This window comes from Prionailurus viverrinus, chromosome C1 (assembly GCF_022837055.1).
Source record: "Prionailurus viverrinus isolate Anna chromosome C1, UM_Priviv_1.0, whole genome shotgun sequence".
NCBI classification, from domain to species: domain Eukaryota; kingdom Metazoa; phylum Chordata; class Mammalia; order Carnivora; family Felidae; genus Prionailurus; species Prionailurus viverrinus.
Window position 1 is genome coordinate 127,954,484 of NC_062568.1, and position 17,796 is coordinate 127,972,279.

Below are 17,796 nucleotides of genomic sequence, written 5' to 3' on the forward strand. Positions count from 1 at the left end.
GTTGGTTGTATGGGTATAAACATTTACCAAAATTCATTCAAATATATACATTTAGGATCTGTGCATTTTTCTGTATTAGGATTGCCAGATCAAATAAAATAATCCAGTTAAATTGAATTTCAGATAAACGTGTGTGTGTGGGTGTGTGTGTGTGTACATACACAGAGGTGTGTATATATATATATTCAGAACAAGTATGTCCCATTCCGTATTTGGGACACATTTATACTACAAATGATTATTTGAAGTGAAATGTTACTGGGATCCTTTATTTATTTATTTATTTATTTATTTATTTGCTAAATCTGGTGACACTATTCTGTATGTAATTTCACCTCAATTTAAATGAAATTGTAAAATGAAAAATGTGTATTATTCATCAGCAGAAAAAGGAACAATACTATTTTTGGTCTGTCATGAAATCCCAGTGTTTGGTAGTTAAATTAGAAACACCTGAACACTACATTCATTTGTTTGTTTAGTTTTTAGCTCTTTAAATTCTCAATGAATCCGCCCTTATAATCTAGACACAAAAGTTTCATCACCAAAAAAACTTCTTCCCACTATACCTATATATTAATGCCTCTACCCACCCACTTCTTACCAATTATAGATATATATGCACGTACATACATACGAATGTTAAAACATTCACATTTAGGTTTTTATGTGACATGAGTTTTAATTTTTCTGGAGTTAGATAGGAGTGGGATTCCTGGTCATATGGTAGATGCACATTTAATTTCACAAAAATCTTCGAAAACGATTTGCAGAGTAGCTCTATCATTTTGCATTCCCACCAGTATTATGAAAGAGTTCCTGTTGCTCTGTATCTTTGCCAGCATTTCTTACTGGCAATATTTTCTATTTTAGCTATTCTGGTAAGTGTGTTGTGGTATGTCATCATAGTTGTGTTTTTTTTGTTTTGTTAATATATGAAGTTTATTGTCAAATTGGTTTCCATACAACACCCAGTGCTCATCCCAAAAGGTGCCCTCCTCAATACCCATCACCCACCCTCCCCTCCCTCCCACCCCCCCATTAACCCTCAGTTTGTTCTCGGTTTTTAAGAGTCTCTTATGCTTTGGCTCTCTCCCACTCTAACCTCTTTTTTTTTTTCCTTCCCCTCCCCCATGGGTTTCTGTTAAGTTTCTCAGGATCCACATAAGAGTGAAAACATATGGTATCTGTCTTTCTCTGTATGGCTTATTTCACTTAGCATCACACTCTCCAGTTCCATCCACGTTGCTACAAAGGGCCATATTTCATTCTTTCTCACTGCCACGTAGTACTCCATTGTGTATATAAACCACAATTTCTTTATTCATTCATCAGTTGATGGACATTTAGGCTCTTTCCATAATTTGGCTATTGTTGAGAGTGCTGCTATAAACATTGGGGTACAAGTGCCCCTATGCATCAGTACTCCTGTATTCCTTGGATAAATTCCTAGCAACTACTGGGAAGAGGAAACAACCAACAAAACTAAAAGGCAACCAACGGAATGGGAAAAGATATTTGCAAATGACATATCAGACAAAGGGCTAGTATCCAAAATCTATAAAGAGCTCACCAAACTCCACACACGAAAAACAAATAACCCAGTGAAGAAATGGGCAGAAAACATGAATAGACCCTTCTCTAAAGAAGACATCCGGATGGCCAACAGGCACAGGAAAAGATGCTCAACATCGCTCCTCATCAGGGAAATACAAATCAAAACCACACTCAGATATCACCTCACGCCAGTCAGAGTGGCCAAAATGAACAAATCAGGAGACTATAGATGCTGGAGAGGATGTGGAGAAACGGGAACCCTCTTGCACTGTTGGTGGGAATGCAAATTGGTGCAGCCACTCTGGAAAACAGTGTGGAGGTTCCTCAAAAAATTAAAAATAGACCTACCCTATGACTCAGTCATCATAGTTTTAATTTGCATTTCCCTAGTGGATAATGATGTTAACCTCCTTTCACATGCGTATTAATCATTTTTGTATCCTATTTAATGAAGCATCCATTTCATGTCTTTTGCCTACTTTTAATTTGGATTGTTTTCTTATGGTTAAGTTTTAAACATTCTTTACATATTCTGGACACAAGTCTTTGCCAGATACATGATTTGCAAATATTTTCTCCAAGTCCATAGCTTGTCCTCTTATTTCCTCAACCATGTCTTTAGTAAAAACAAAAGTTTTTCATTTTGATGAAATCAAAATCGAGAGTATCAGTATTTTCTTGTGTGGATCATATTTTTTTGTTACAATGTCCAAGAACCCATCATCAAACTGAAAGACACATTTTATCCTATGCTTTCTTATAGTTTTGCATTTTACATTTAGATCTAGATTTAGAGTTAATTTTTGTATGAAGTGTAAGTTTTAATGGAAAGGATCCTTTTTTTTTTTTTTTTGCATATAGATGTCAATTACTCCAGCACCATTAGTTTTTTTTAAAAAGACTGTCCTTTCTCCGTTGAATTGTTTTAGCACCATTGTCAAAAATCAGTTGGCCATATTTGTGTGGATCTTTTTGCTGTTATGTTGATTTATGTCTCTCCCTTCTTTGATACCACACTGTCTTGATTACTTTAGGTTTATGGTAAATCTTAAAAATAGGTAGTGTGATTCCTCTAATTTTCTTCTTTTTTCAAAACTGATCTATTCTAGTTCTTTTGCCTTTCCGTATGAATGTTAGAATGAACTTGTTGACATCTGTAATAAAACCCATGAGATTTTGATTGCATTTATTTGATTATGATGCATTTAGGTGTGGATATTTTGGGGTTTGACCTTTTTGGAGTTTGCTTAGCCTCTTGAATCTATAGGTTAATGTCACCAAATTTGGCAACTTTTCAGCCATTATTTCAAATATTTTTCCAGCACTGTCTGGTTCAGCACTGTATGCAGAATCCTTTCTTTCCAGGACTCTGATAACATGAGTATTAGACATTTCTTATTGTCCCACAGATCTCTGAGCTCTTTTCCTTCCTTGCTTCCTTCCTTCCTTCCTCCCTCCCTCCTTCCCTCCTTCCCTTCCTTCTTTTCCTTCCTTCCTTCCTTCCTTCCTTCCTTCCTTCCTTCCTTCTTTTTTCCGGCTGTTATTCTCTGCCATTCAGAATAGATAATTTGTTTTAAGTTTATTGATTTATTTAGTAACCTCTACACTGTGTGGGTCTTGAACTCACAACCCCAAGATCAAGAGTTTCATGTTCTTCTGACTGAGCCAGCCAGACATCCCTAGAGTGGATAAGTTTTATTGATCTGTCTTCAAGTTCATTAACTCTTACCTCTACTGCATTTGCTGTTGAATCCATTTGTATGTGTGTTTTTAAATTTGAGTTACTGTTCTAATACTTCCATTTGTTTCTTTTTTATATCTTCTATTTTAATATTTATTGCAAGATTATTTCTGATGGCTTATTCAAGTATTTTTATAATAGCTGCTGTAAAGTCTTTCTCAGATAATTCCAATATTGATGTCATCTCAGCCTCATCTATTATTTTTCTAACATAAGTTGAAATTTTTGTGGCACTTTGCAGGGTAATTTTTGATTATAGTATGGACATTGTAAATATTATTTTAGAAGATTCATTCTAGATCTTGCTTAGATTCTATGGAGAATGCCAATCTATTTATTCTAACAGGCAGTCAACCTGGTTAGGTTCAGGTTGCAATAACCAATCTACCTGTGGTCTATGGTTCCAGTGTCAGTCCACTTTTCAAGGATTGCAGTTCTCTTTGGATCTATTTCAAGTTTGTGCTACTCAGTGTGGGACCTAGACAGTCTGGGACCTAGTTGATTGGATAGTTTAGTTCTGAAGGTGTTTTGGTATGCTGAGTAGGAGCAGATCCGAGCATCAGTGACTTGAGCATGTCCCTTGGGGTTTGTAAACAACTTTATGAGATTGCTTTCCTGTGCCCCTCCCATTCCATGACCTCTCTGCCACTTCCTCATTTTCAGTCCTCTGCCAGAAACTTGGGGTTCTAGTTACTCTATTCTGTTGCTGTCTGTCTCAGAGCTTCATGATTGAGCCTACATCCTGACCCATGTGGAGGGACAGAAAGAAAAAAAGCAACAGGGGGTTGCTCTATGCTTTTGAAACCACAGCTCTAGGAAACAGAGAAAAATTCCCTCCTCTTGCTGGTAGCTATTGTGGATTTCCATGGTTTTTGGTCACCACTACAGAATTGCTTGGAGGAAGTCTCTGGAAGCCAATAAGAAGACTTTGCTTCAACTATTATTATTACAAGTGTTGTAGTAACTTTGTTTTGTTGTGAAGTTCTGTAGAAATCTATCATCTGTGTACAAAGTATTGCTCAAGGGGAAGTAGTATGATGCACATACAGGACAGATAACCCCTGTAAAGTTGGACAACAGTCTGACCTCACTTAATGCCTAGGGTGGGAAGAGTGATGGCTAATCAGATAGATATTTATCATTTTGGAAGTGGTATGTTATTTTCAAAAGTCCAAGCCAAATAGTAGGGTTTTAATTGATGTGAAACTGTACTAAGATTAGATATGAATCTGAATTTCATGTTTATTTATATAGTGTCACTCTTAAAATACTGTTATCTGCCTACATTCAGGAAATACTTTCAAATGCTTTTGCTTTTTTTAAATTTTTTTGTTTTTAATTCTTTGATTTTAGCAGTGGCTTGCAGTTTACTTGACAGTGTATACAGAAACATTTTCCAAGGAGGAATTAAACTTCATATTAAATTAATTGATTTTCCCAATAAATTTTGATAGCCTAAAGTGTGCCAGACTCCATACATTTTGAGTATTATCTTACTGTTACCATTATTACTTCTCTTGGTTATAGAAATTTAGCAGATAACGTTGAAATGTACATTTAAAGTTAATAGCATGTGCTAAGTCTGAAATACGGTAGACTTTTTTTTAAACCCTTTTTTTTTTAACCTGGAAATAAGGCTGGATGAGCTGACAGATTGTTTGAATGAACTAGAATCTCATTGAAATGCTGTTTTCTTTTTCTTTCATTTATTTCCTCCCTCCCACCATTCCTACCTTCATTTGTTTTTCCAGAATGAAAAATACTGAATTGCTGTCATTCTATCTGTATGTTGGGCCTGCTGGTCTCTCCCTGTCTGCTCTTTCCCTGGTCTAGAGTGTTGATTATTTTGCTTATTGCCATGTTGTGGGTAATTACATTGAACAGGGAGGAGAGGAAAAGCATTATGAGTTTCTAAAGTTGTTTAGAAGAATTTGTATTTGATGAGCATTAGGGAGCCACTAGATTCCTGAGCTGGAGGACTGAGACTGAAAACTGAGAAGTGCACTTAGTCTGTCAGTACCGTAACAGGGTGGCTTCTGTGGGGAAGGAAACGAAAACTCTAGATAAAGATGAGGTAGTGGAGTATTGTAGTAAATAATTTGCTTACACCAGTATATAAACAGAGGAGGCTGCTCTGAGGGCGTGGTGATGGGCCACTGTAGTTTCAGATGCTAATTCTAGAGAACACAGGAAAGGCAGGGAGTCCTGGCAGGTGCTCTAGATCTAGCAGGTCAAAGTCCAGGGTACAGAAGGGCCAACAGAAAGTAATCAGGAAGCCAGGGTAGGGGAATGTTTTCAGAATGCTTGGGCAAAAGTCTGATTCTGCAGAAATCCCTTGTACTTCCTGCCTATGGCCAGAATTGTGTTTGTGGTGATGTGGGGAGGCGGGGGTTGGGGGGTGGGGACTGACATGGAGGTGGCTCAAGCTGGGCATGAAAAAGACAGAAGCTAGGTAGTCTCACATGCATGTACTCATCACGGACATCCCGGAATAAGGCAGTGGAAGTGGAAAAGGTGAATTTAAAAGATCTCAAAGGAATGAAGGGAAGGATGTTGCAATAGGGAATTTAGAAAATGGAGGTGGCAAAAGCAGTGTTTTGATTTCCAAGCATTATGTAAGGGAGTCTGACACAAACTGGTAGTTGAGAAGAGGTTTGAGTGGGAAAAAAATACATTTTTTTTCTTTGTTGATTTTGAGATGTATGAATGTAACCAGAATTAAGCCACGATGGCCTCTGATTAACTTCTAAAATATAAAGAGCAAAGCCGTATCAGCAGGAGCTATGGAAATGGTTAGAAAGGACACATTAGAAGTACATGCAGACCACAGAAAAGGTGTCAACAGTAGACACACTAAAGATAAAGCCCTTATTACAGAACAGAGATTAATAGTGAAGAGGCTGCTTTAATAGACTATGTGTGAGAAGGTGGGATGAGTGGGATCTTAGATTTTGTGGAGAAGTGATTTTTTTTTTTTTAACTGCTTCTGAATAGAGGGAAAAAAATTGGAAAGGTAACAGAGGCTCATGTCTGGTTTTGGTCTTTATTTCTTGTAAGCTGATATCATACACAGGGAATGAGGTGAAAGAACAATTCAGGGTTAATCCAAATATCTGGAAACAAATACTGTGAGATGGTGTTCATCAGGTAAAATAATCAGAGCCACAACGAGGACCTTCACATGTTAAGACCTTACCAATCTCCAAGCATCTCTCTCTGGTGAGTTTTCTTGTTTTTTGGTCTTGAACACCATTCTTTAAGACTTCTAGAATTGATTCCAATACTTGTTTGGTTCACAATGTTCCTTTCAATTTGTCAAACTAATAGACACAATTCAGGTGAAGGTTTTGAAACAAATTTTATTGGAAGAATTTTGTTACAATTGTTTATTCTTTTTAAATACATCTGAAGTTAAAATATATACATGAATGTCTTCAAGTAGAAAAAAGTGAAATATACAGGATGGATTTGTTGTATTACACTTAGGCAAATCATAATTGTTCACTTTAGCATATTCAAACCAAAGTACAACAGTCTGAAATTTGACATTGCAATCTAGCCTTGTACTCAAACATTTGTTTAGAAATGTTTTCATGCCATAATCTTTACCAAAGGAATCAAACCCAAATTCAAACTTGGCAGGAAAAGACAGGGAGGTAAAATGTTGTAGGGGTATTTAGAATATACTGAGAAGGGATTTGGCAATTTTTAATTCACAGTATTTTTGATATAAAAAGATCCATTCTGTTTACTGATCAAACTCACCAATGTCGGGGCAAAGTATCAGTTGGGAAGAAATATCTCTGAAATTTTGCTATCAGAGGAAGCAATGGAATTACTTAGCAAATTCTTGACAGGATACTTCTAGTTCAAAACCAAATCTTCATTGAGGCTAACTAATGCATGATATGTGGTACATAAACAAAATTCAAATACTAAAATTAAAAATAAAGCTTTCTTTTCACTTAGAAAAAAGGGGAAATTTTACCCTGGCAGCAGCAATTAATTAAAAGAGATGAAAAATAAGAAATATAGAGAAGCTCTACTAAAATTTAAGATTTAGAGGGGAAAGAGGAAAAAAGGAAAAAAAGCTAAGAAATATTTAAATCACTTAATACACGTAGTGTTTGTTTTTTTGGAAGCACCTTTAGGATATACCACTAAGAGTTTTGGATAGTCCTACATATGGGGATAAATGAAACAAAGTATGTTATACACAGATCCTTAAAGTAATAGGAATATGGCAATTTTCCATAGAAACCAAGGAGGCAATGTGGTTTCTCATTTGGCAATACATAATGTAAAAATTCAAGTGACCCAGCTTCCACGGTCCCAGTTCCGCCAAATTCCTATCCAACAACATGGATAACATCTCTATACTTGGTCTACTGTTCCTGGATTAAAATTGAGAAGCAGCTCACAGGGTTCCTTGAAAAAAAATGGCCAAAGTGAATACAAAGTCACGTACTTGTGCAAAAATGCCAAAGAAAAGTTGAGGTGTCTTCTGTAATAAACAATAAATTACTGGTTCTCTCTCTCCACAGCCATACTTACTTTTGTATCCACTACCATCTACAAGAGTTACTCACTAGTTAACCAAACATTTACTGAGCATATAAGCTCATGCTAAGTTTGGGGATAATGGGATGGATGAAGAGACACTTTTTTTGTTGTTTTGTTTTTGTTTTTTGTTTTTTTTTTTTTTACAAACTTGCCAATATTACCAGAATTGCAAATACTAAATTTTCAAAGCCTCAGGAAGAGTTCAAAGTTCAGTATTATTATTAAGCATAGATTGCTACTAATTAAGAAATAGAGTTCTTCCTTGAAAAGGTGTCTGTACAATGTAATGTTGTAAATCAAATCCTCAGATCCCTCTCCAGCAGCACAAATTATTTGTACTTCTTGGAAGAGAATTCCCTCATCAATTAAGTGAACCTCTCTCTTAGCCAGGGTGAGTTCAGGTTCTCCTTACTCATACATAGGCTCTCTTCTGAATCCCTCCCTTTTTTAAGCAGCTTAATCTGAGCATTAGTAAAACTTTTTTTTTCCTAAAGATTTTGAAATACTGATTCTGACTATTCTTTTTAGTAAAGGGCCCTGCAGGGCAAGGAGGTGGTGCGAGGTGGCTGCACAGTTTAAATTCAGTGGCAAAGGTAGGAAATACGCATGAGAGCACTGAATGAAGGAATGAATTTAAGCAATGTATATGGAACTATTGCACCATAATCTATTTTGTCATGGTAATTGTTCACTGATTTTACTGGAGAGTCTGTTTAAGTCAGCTACAACTTCTTGGGTCTTTAAACCACAGCAGAATGAAGTACTTAATACAGCAGTCATCAGAAAAACACTGGATTTAAGGTCAGTACCTTACCACTGGCTATCCCTCAGGCAAGTCATTTAAAGTCTCCCCAAACAGCTTCCTCATCTGTAAAATAAAATGCAGTTAAGAATTCCTTCCCCAGAGCTGGGGTTGGGGTGGGATTTGAAAATGCTCTATCAATCATAAAAGCATGCAAAATTCTTTATTGAAATATGAGGATTTCAAATGTGATAACCTGGAAAAGACCACACAAAGAACCTGACACAGAAATACTAATATACGTTGACCCCCAATCTTTGTTTTAATCTGTAGTTAGGAAATGGTTAAACATAAACCAAAAGATGGTCTCATCAAAAAGACTCCCATCTATTTAGCTTTTAACTATACTTCTCCGCAAATGTTTTTCTTTTGATACGTAATTTTTCATTGTATTTGTGGGTCTAGATTCTATGGTAGAGATCTAGATGACTAAGGCTTCTGGTGGATCATGTCTTGAAACCATCTTCTTCCATTAATAAAACTTTTGGTGAGCTTCAAAGAATAACATTTATTTATTTTTGCCAACGTTCTTGTGAACTGTAAAATAATTTGTTTTGAAGATGGTAACAGAAAGAAAAAAGTTTAACTTTATCAAGGTAATGCTTTTATGTTGAAAGTAAGCAATTGAATATTTGGGGCTCAGGTAAGACTTCAAAAATTCACCCTATTGATTTAAAAAACTTGTTTGGTTCTGTATTTCATTTAATGCCCAATTTTGTGTGGCTCTGAGAACAAACATTAAAAACTCAAAAGCTCCCTAAGTAATAAAACTGCCAAGTGTCAAGACTGAAATGGTATATATAACCCGTGAGAATTAGCCTAGTTTCTGAAAAGTACCAGCTCAGAGAATATAAACAAAATAAAGAAACTAAGCAATCCTTAAACTGGGTTTAGCCTCGAGCAATTAACAGAAAATTTCACTCACAAGTTAAAAGTATCCAAGAGCACAGATGTCATTGTATTTTAAAAATCAGGAACTGGTTTCATAAGAGTAAAAAAGTAAAAGAGAGTACAAAAATTATATTTTCCACAAAGAATATTCTAAACCTCATAATGAAAGTATGGGAATAATATTCTAAATCTCATAATTACTTATGAAAAACAAGACAATAAAACTCCATTTATAAAGTGCCTTAATGTACCAAAAATGGAGGTCAGCTTCCCTTTATTTACAAATGATTTTTCATCACATTTACAGAAAGGCAAATATTACACTGGAGAGGCAGCACAACAGAGTAGAAAGAACTTGACTTGGAGTCAGAAGACCTGGGTTCTAGTCTTGGCTTTGCCACTAATTCTCTCTGTGACCTTGAGTAAATGACAGCATTTCTGGGCTTCAATTTTCTCATCTCTAAAATGAGAGGTAGAATGAGACTGCTTTTAAGGACAGTCCCTTAGATGTAAAATTCTGTTACGCAATGAAATCTTTTTGTTCTTAAATCCCAGCATTGTAGGAGCATGCCACAATGTTAATAATCTATACAAAATTGATTATCCCATAGTAGGTAAAAACATCATAGAACTCTCATCAACTACATTTGGAGTCACTGACTGGGCTACTTTACAAAGGTGCACAAGTCACAGTATTTTGGTTCCTGGCGAATACATGTAGGCTTTGAAGAATGCCGAAGCATCTGGATACAAGGTAAATCCCAGTGCCACTACCTACTACTTCTTTATGCCTCTGCACAAGACAGCTTGGCGACAATGAGAAGAATACGGAGCTACAGATTACACACTGCCCCTCACAAAAGTGCACAGGGAGTCAGCAAAATAAAACACACACAGTAAGCCCTTTGAGTAATATAATCTAGATTTCAAAACGCAAAACTAATATAGGTAATTTCAGTTTGGGGAAGTTTACCTTGCTAAGTAAACTGCCCCAGAGCAAAACAAATTTGTTCTCCAGAGAATATTTTGGTTTTTAAAAAATTGGCAAAGTTCTACTCAGATTCATCCCCCTCCCTTGAGCCCCAAGAATTACTTAGCTCAATAATAAAGACGTCTCAAATCTTTAACAACAATCAGGTAATGTTTCTGAGTGGAATTATCTATTTTAGCAGTACACCTGTGCCAAAAACACAGATGAGACAGAGTATTTGTTATAACAGTATTTGTGAGAACAAAGTTGCTTTTTTTCACACTAATTTGTCCTTACTGCACACACAGGTTTAAGGACATTTAATTAAAGCATAAATGTAAATGCCAACCTGCTAAATCATACAAGCTGGCAACCTCTTGTAACGGGTGCAAAATTAGAGTTCCATATCAGTCTAATAATGTGTATGCTCAATGCCTTATCAAAGAAAAGACATACGCATGCACTTGTGTATTGAGAATATAGTTAAAATGATGCAAAACTTCACTTGGAGTGGAGGGCTTGGTGAAAGGCAGAACTGCATCTGCAAATGCACTGGTCAGTTTTACAGGCCAGTGCAAATATTATCTCCACATGTGAACAATCAGTACAATTACATATAATATTAGTTTTTAAAGGCACACAACCAAAATTCCTGCCTTCATCTACACTCACATTTTCCACAATATGCCAAAACCCACAGAACACCCCAGGCTTCTATCAGGCTTGGTAGTGGATGAAAACTTCCAAATGACTACTTAGACTTATAATGAAAAAGCAGTACATTATCAGGACGTTTCCTTTTATACTTTCCCTCCTTAAACATCTCAACAGTTGTTTTCGTCAAACATATTCTATTGCAGGAATTCTTAGCTTCAGAACTGCCTGGCAGTAAGTAGAAATGCTTTGAAAATACTGCTTAATCTGCAAAACAGAGACTGTCAACAACTCATAGCAATCTACAGCAGTTTAGAAAAGCATAAAGTAGTCCAGTTTTCCTACTATAGTTCATAAACTGTAGATCAGAAATAGGAAGATACTCTATAACTTAGACAAAATAACAGCGATTTCTGCCCCATCAGTGAAAAAGTGCTTATTACTGGTTGACATTCTAAACAAGTATTTCCATCCTGCAGGGTTTTTTCCCCCAAGAATTCAGTTTTTTAAAGTTAAAAGGGAAGATACCTTATGATAAAACAAAGAACAATGGGTAAATGTCTATCCAGATCAATATTTCTTCATAAACCACAGAGAATCTTTGAGTGTTCAAGCACTTGTCATCTCAAATCACGATTTTATTTTTCAAATACACCAGAACCCAGAAATCAACTTATTTATTACTTCTAAGACACCTGTTTTATCACAACTGATCTGTATCTTCAATAGTTCAAACCCAATAAAATGTTGCTTTTAGGATTTCTGAAAGCAACTGTATTTGTGCAAGGCTTGCACAAGAAAACAAATTGTATGACTTAGCATTTGAAGAATGAAAAAACACAATAACATTGTCACAACCATTTCTGCCTTCACTCTACATTGCCTTTCCTTTCATTAAGAAAATCCATCAACAGCGAGGAGACATAGCAAAGGTTATCACAGACAAGTAGCTTTTAGAGAAATTTGGGATTTAGCAGATGTTTTAAGTTAGTCAAAACAACCATCTGTAAAACAAATGCTTTGCAAAGTTTTGAAAATACAGTCCATGGAATAATGCAATGTGATAACTGAATTTGATTTACAAAGCAAAATAACACCTGTTTTTTGATGAGGTAAAGCAGTAAGAGGAAACTTTTCATATATTTAAACCTATGCTGGAAGGACACGAAAAGACAATCTGTATACATCACTAACAAGAGTCTTCCACCTTGTACAGATTACAGAATTACCCATTAAAAAACATATGCATGACCTTTGATGGTACATTTTTATGCTGGCAAATACATTTTCAGATACAAAGGCACTTTGAAAACCCAATATGGTTTGGTTCATAAGTTTGCAAGGTACAAACAATTTTACAAACATATGATTATACTGAAGAACGTCAACAATCGTGACATTACATATAAAATTATTTCTTTTTTTTTTCTTTTCTTCTTTTTTTTTTTTAGTAACACTAGTTTTGTGGACAGGAAGCAGTGGCTTCCATCAGCTTCAGCGAAGACATTCAGATGCCTGGAGGCCCATAGTCCAAATTCTTACTGGCTAGGAGGAGAACTGGGAGTGAGGGCATTTTTGAAATGGAAAAAGAAAAAGGAAGCAAAAACTAACATCCTGGAACAAAACTAGAAACCTCAGAAATCAAAATGGTTTGGAGGGAAGAGCACAAAAGACAAGACCAACAGTCCAGGAGGGACCCTCTTAACTCTGATCCCTCAGCTGTGAAGTCCTAGCAGAGCACAAAAGGCTGACGCTACCTGGTGTACTTGGAGCTGGGGATTTGTAGTGACGATTTCCGTCTTAAAAAGCTAGGTACAGTGTTTTGGATTGTACAGTACCAGAAATATTGGGTCCCCCAAAAAGGACAATTTCTTTTCATTCATTACATGGCCGCAAAGTCAATCTGTACATAAAGCTGTCTCACTCCAGCCTGAAAAGTAAAAAAAAAAAAAAAAAAAAAATTAGAAAATCAAACCAATAACACACTACACATTTCAGAAAATTAATTTAAAAAAAAACTTTTTTTTTTTTTTTTTTAAAGGAAAGCATTACTTTTCTCTTCTGCCTCTGGAACAATAATTCTCTATTTTTCATCATAAAGGGCCAGCAATGTTACTTTAGAAATAAGCATAGTGACAAGTTGCAAAAAACATCCTTCATTTGCCTCTAGGGAAGAAAGCCATGCTACTGATTATAAACCATGTCCCAGCGAAATTTGGAACAATTAGGTTACCCGTGTACTGTTACTCTGCCAGAGAACACCATAGTGCTTGCTTAGTTGGCTACTAAAATCATAAATCGATCCAGGCCCCATCTCCCTGTGACGGATGATTAGTAAACACGTATGACCATCTGTTGGTCATTTAAATACATTCTACTCCTCTCTTCCATTTTGGATATGAACTCACTATTCAAAGACCGTTCTCTAAATTGCCACCAGCTCTCCTACATTACCAATTTTTGTGTATTTGCTGCCTACAATTCCTTTTCTCTCTTCTCTTGAACACATTTCAGCTGAACTTTTGCCACCCACCACTTTGCAAAGCTGTTGGTCAGGGTCGCCTCCAAGGTGCTCAGACCAGTGCTCACTTGTCAGTCCTCTTAGCAGTTAGTCTATTAGCCAGGACACAGGCGATCTCCTCTCCTAACGAAAACGCTTTTCCCCTCTTGGCTTCCAGAGAATACTCACTGGTAACTTTTTACCTCATTTATCAGTCTTCCTTAATCTCCTTTGGTGCTTCTTTCTCCTAACTTGGAGTACTAAGCACTAACTACCCAAAGGCCCAGTCCTCAGATTCCTTCTTTTTCTGCACTGTTCCCTAGCTGATCTCGTCTAATATCCAGACTTTCAGTACCAGGTATATGCTCATCCTCCCACATTTGTATTTCCACATTGGAACCTACCAACCGTCTACTTGACAGTTGCAGCTAGATGTCTGACAAGTATTACAACACAGCCAAACTGAACACTATTGCCTCTCCTCAAAGCCTGGTGCTCTTGCATCTTCTGTGGTTCAATCCCACCCTTAATGTTACAACTGAAAGACCTTTCTCTCACACTCAGCCCATTAGGAATACCGTTTGCCTCACTTTCAAAACACCACAGTCCCAGAATCTGACCACTTCACATCACCTCCAATTGCTGCCACTTTGGCATGAGGCACTCTCATCTCTTGCCTGGATTTGGTAATGGCTTCCGATCTAGTTCCCATGCCTCTGCCTTTGCCTTCCTTTGGTCTACGTGCAGCAGAACAGTGGCAGTGGTATCACTCCAGCACTCAAAGCCTACAACTGCTCATCTTCCTTGGTCCTTACAGTGGCCTACAAACCCCCGTGACCTGGTCCCAATTACCTCTCTGACTCCTCTCCCCTTGTTCCAGCTTCACTTGACCCTTCTGCCACTAACAGTGTTCCCTGAGATAACCATGTGACATGCTCCCTCTCCGGTCAGACACCAGTGAGGCCTACCCTATATAAAATGCATTCGGTTCATTTATACAACAAGTATGCTCCCTACCCTTTCCTAACCCTGATTCCCCTATCCACAACACTAACCACCTCCTGACACATTATAAAATTTAGCATTTGCTATGCTGCTGTGTTTACTGTTGCTCACCCATTATCATGTGATCTCTCCAAAGAAAAAAAGGATTTTGTCTTTTTTTTCACTGCTGACCTCTATACCTCAAGTAATGCCTGGCACAGAGTAAGTAATCAATAAATGTTTACTGGATGAACAGAAATTCTACTAAATTCCTTCTTTCAAATAAAAATAATTGTTTAAATGAAAGCATACAATAGTTTAAGAATTTTCTTGTCAGTACCACAGAATGAAAGGTAAATTAGAATATTAATGGAAAGGAAAAGAGCCAGAGTGGGGGATAAAAATCTATTAACACTACCATCTTGAGGTAATTTCTAGCATGGCTTTATTTCCTAGCGTTCACGGCGGAGGGCTCTGCAGGGCACTGATGGGTGTGTGGGAGGAGCAGGAGCAGGAGCGACTCTGATGGGATAAAACACTGGGGAGACCTGGAAGCTTCCCAGCACAGAACACCCTTCAGCTTTCTTGCTGCATTAAAAAATAATAATAAAATAAATCTTTGCTGCGGTCAAGTTAAAGCTGTTATTCAAAATTGTTATTTGTTATTCAAATTTCCGGAAAATACATTTAATAGCAGCCTCTCCTTAAAGAGGCTTCTGGCAGAAAACAGAAGGATTTGGGGCTAACATTTAGAACAAACCTCAATTGTCTCATTGTAAAAGCGTCGATATATACCAAGCCTACTCATCTCACAAAACTGTTACATGTTCATCCAGTATTTGACAAATGTTTAATAAAGCCTTGTTCCATACCAGGCACTACTGGAAGGAACATATGTGAACATATAAGAAAGGATTTCATGTGCTATTAAAGTCTACGGAAACAAATTATTATGATTCATTCTAAGTAAGTGTATTTGATTTACTCAACCCAGATGGCCTCTGAAATAATGAAGGAACTCTTCTGCAAAATTCCTGTATGTCTGACCTTAAAAAAACAACTTTGGCCCAAATAACTGGCTTAATTTCTTATCTCTTTTAACAAAATTGTTAATGAAAGTAAAATGGGCAAACTAAGTTGGGCTCCTGTCACTAGCCCTGTCACTTTCCTCACTCCCAGCCCTACTACAGTGAAAATGGTAATAAGAAATGAGGTTAGCCCAAGGCAATAAAAAAAGAGGAAAAACAAAGAGGCTAGGTAAATTGATCTTTGCATAATCATGAGTTAATTACTCAAGCTTATATCTTTCCCCTGAGAGGCTACAGCTTTACATAAAAGCTTGGTCTAACAGAAGCAGTCATTTTGCTTCATCCAGCTGTCCTGAGGGGGACAGCCTCAAGTCTTCCAGCTTCCCATGTTCCTTTCTCCGTTTCCTTCAAAGTAGAGAAGGAGAATTGCCAAAGAATCCTATACTGAGTCATGTACTCCCTGAATGCAAACCAGGTTTTCAATAGAGTTTACTCACCATAAAGAGAGGACAAATACTCTAGCAGATCAAAACAGGGCTTGGTTACATTAAAACATTCTACCACTGGCATGGCACCAGGAGTCATAGCCTGGCAGGGGATTGTCTTTAAAAAGTGAAAACTATATAATACTCATTGTATCTTATATCATGAGAGTAATATAAACCAGAATTCAGTCAACACTTTTTAAAACTAAGACTTATTTTTTAACACACATGCACTGCTAAGAAAATAAATGTTAACCTGGTGCCATAGACTTAGAAAATCCTCAATAAATACTCACTGTTGTGGAAAGACAAATGACTCAGAAACTTTTAAAAAATTAGGAAAGTAAAGAGGAAAATGGCTACAGAAAATTCTGGTTTGTGTTCTCTACCAAATTCTACAGAAGCTTTCTACTTTTTAGTTCTTGAATATATAATATTAACTTTATCCTTTTATTTATTTATTTTTAAACATTTATTCATTTTTAAGAGACACTGTAAGTGGGGGAGGGACAGAGAGAGGAGACACAGAATCTGAAACAGGCTGCAGGCTCTGGAGTTGTCAGCACAGAGCCCAATGCTGAGCTTGAACTCGCAGATCATGACATCATGACCTGAGCCGAAGTTGAACACTTAACTAGCTGACTGAGACACCCAGCCGCCCCTGACTTTATCCTTTTAAACTGAAGTGTTGAAAACTGCCTTACTCTTGCATATAAAACTAAAGCATCTCAGAATTAGTGAAACAGCGAGTGAATATGATAAAATTATTTTTTAATTTTTTTTAACGTTTATTCATTTTTGAAAGAGAGAGACGGAGCATGAGTGGAGGAGGGGCACAGAGAGAGGGAGACACAGAATGCGAGACAGGCTCCAGGCACCAAGCTGTCAGCACAGAGCCTGATGCGGGTCTTGAACTCATGAGCCATGAGATCATGACCTGAGCCAAAGTCGGATGCCCAACCAACTGAGCCAGCCAGGCACCCTGGTGAATGTGATGAAATTGTAAGTCATGAGCAATAACTTGGGCCCGGGTTTCTTCTTCTAAAAATTGCAAATAATAGAACCTGTTTTGTAAGGCTAGATTATTATGTTAAGCACCTGTCAAAATGCTTGGCACTGGTGGGCTCTCAATAAAGGTGATTTGCTACTGCTATTATTTTCTGCCCTCCATCAACCAACCAATGAAAGCTTAAACCTTGTGGATTAATTAAAAACAATAAACCTAGGGACCTGTCTGCCTCACATCCTACGGCTGTTTACTCCAACCTCCTCAGAAGGTGCACATACAATGAAAAAAATGTAAAGTTGGATAAGGAAAAGTTGAAGAGTTGGGAAGCAGAATTGATACATAAAAATTAAGATTAAAACCATCTACAAACAGGAAAGGGGTAGGTAGCTTCTCCCACTCGCTACCCTTACCCTCCAGCAGACATGAGGCTGGGGGAGGTCTATGGTCAGACAGGGAGGGATCAGGAGCATGGAGGGATGGGGAGGTTCTTGAAACGTGGGTAACTCCCATTTGCGCATGTGAAGAGGCTTTCTGGTTCCTTCCTGGATTATCAGTATGAACTTCTATTTTGAGGCTAGAGAATACAGCACAAAAAGCTGAAGCAGGAAGCGG

At 37.2% G+C, this 17,796-nt stretch overlaps 2 protein-coding genes across 5 annotated transcripts in view; one reads left to right on the forward strand and one right to left on the reverse strand.

Moving 5' to 3' along the window:
• DPH5 (diphthamide biosynthesis 5) overlaps nucleotides 1-15,300 on the forward strand; it is a 55,374-nt gene extending 40,074 nt beyond the window's left edge. For 3 of the 4 annotated variants that reach the window (XM_047870409.1, XM_047870407.1, XM_047870410.1), the window contains exon 9: nucleotides 6,356-7,558. The gene's annotated coding sequence lies outside the window, so the exon portion shown is untranslated. Of the gene's footprint in view, nucleotides 1-6,355; nucleotides 7,559-12,629 lie in introns of those variants that run through there. The other variant, XM_047870408.1, reaches the window with a different exon arrangement.
• Nucleotides 11,796-17,796, reverse strand: part of SLC30A7 (solute carrier family 30 member 7) — an 81,967-nt gene continuing 75,966 nt past the window's right edge. Inside the window, exon 11 of the mRNA XM_047870398.1 lies at nucleotides 11,796-13,108. Coding sequence (XP_047726354.1) covers nucleotides 13,061-13,108 — 48 coding nt within the window. The 3' untranslated portion in view covers nucleotides 11,796-13,060. The remainder of the gene's footprint in view (nucleotides 13,109-17,796) is intronic.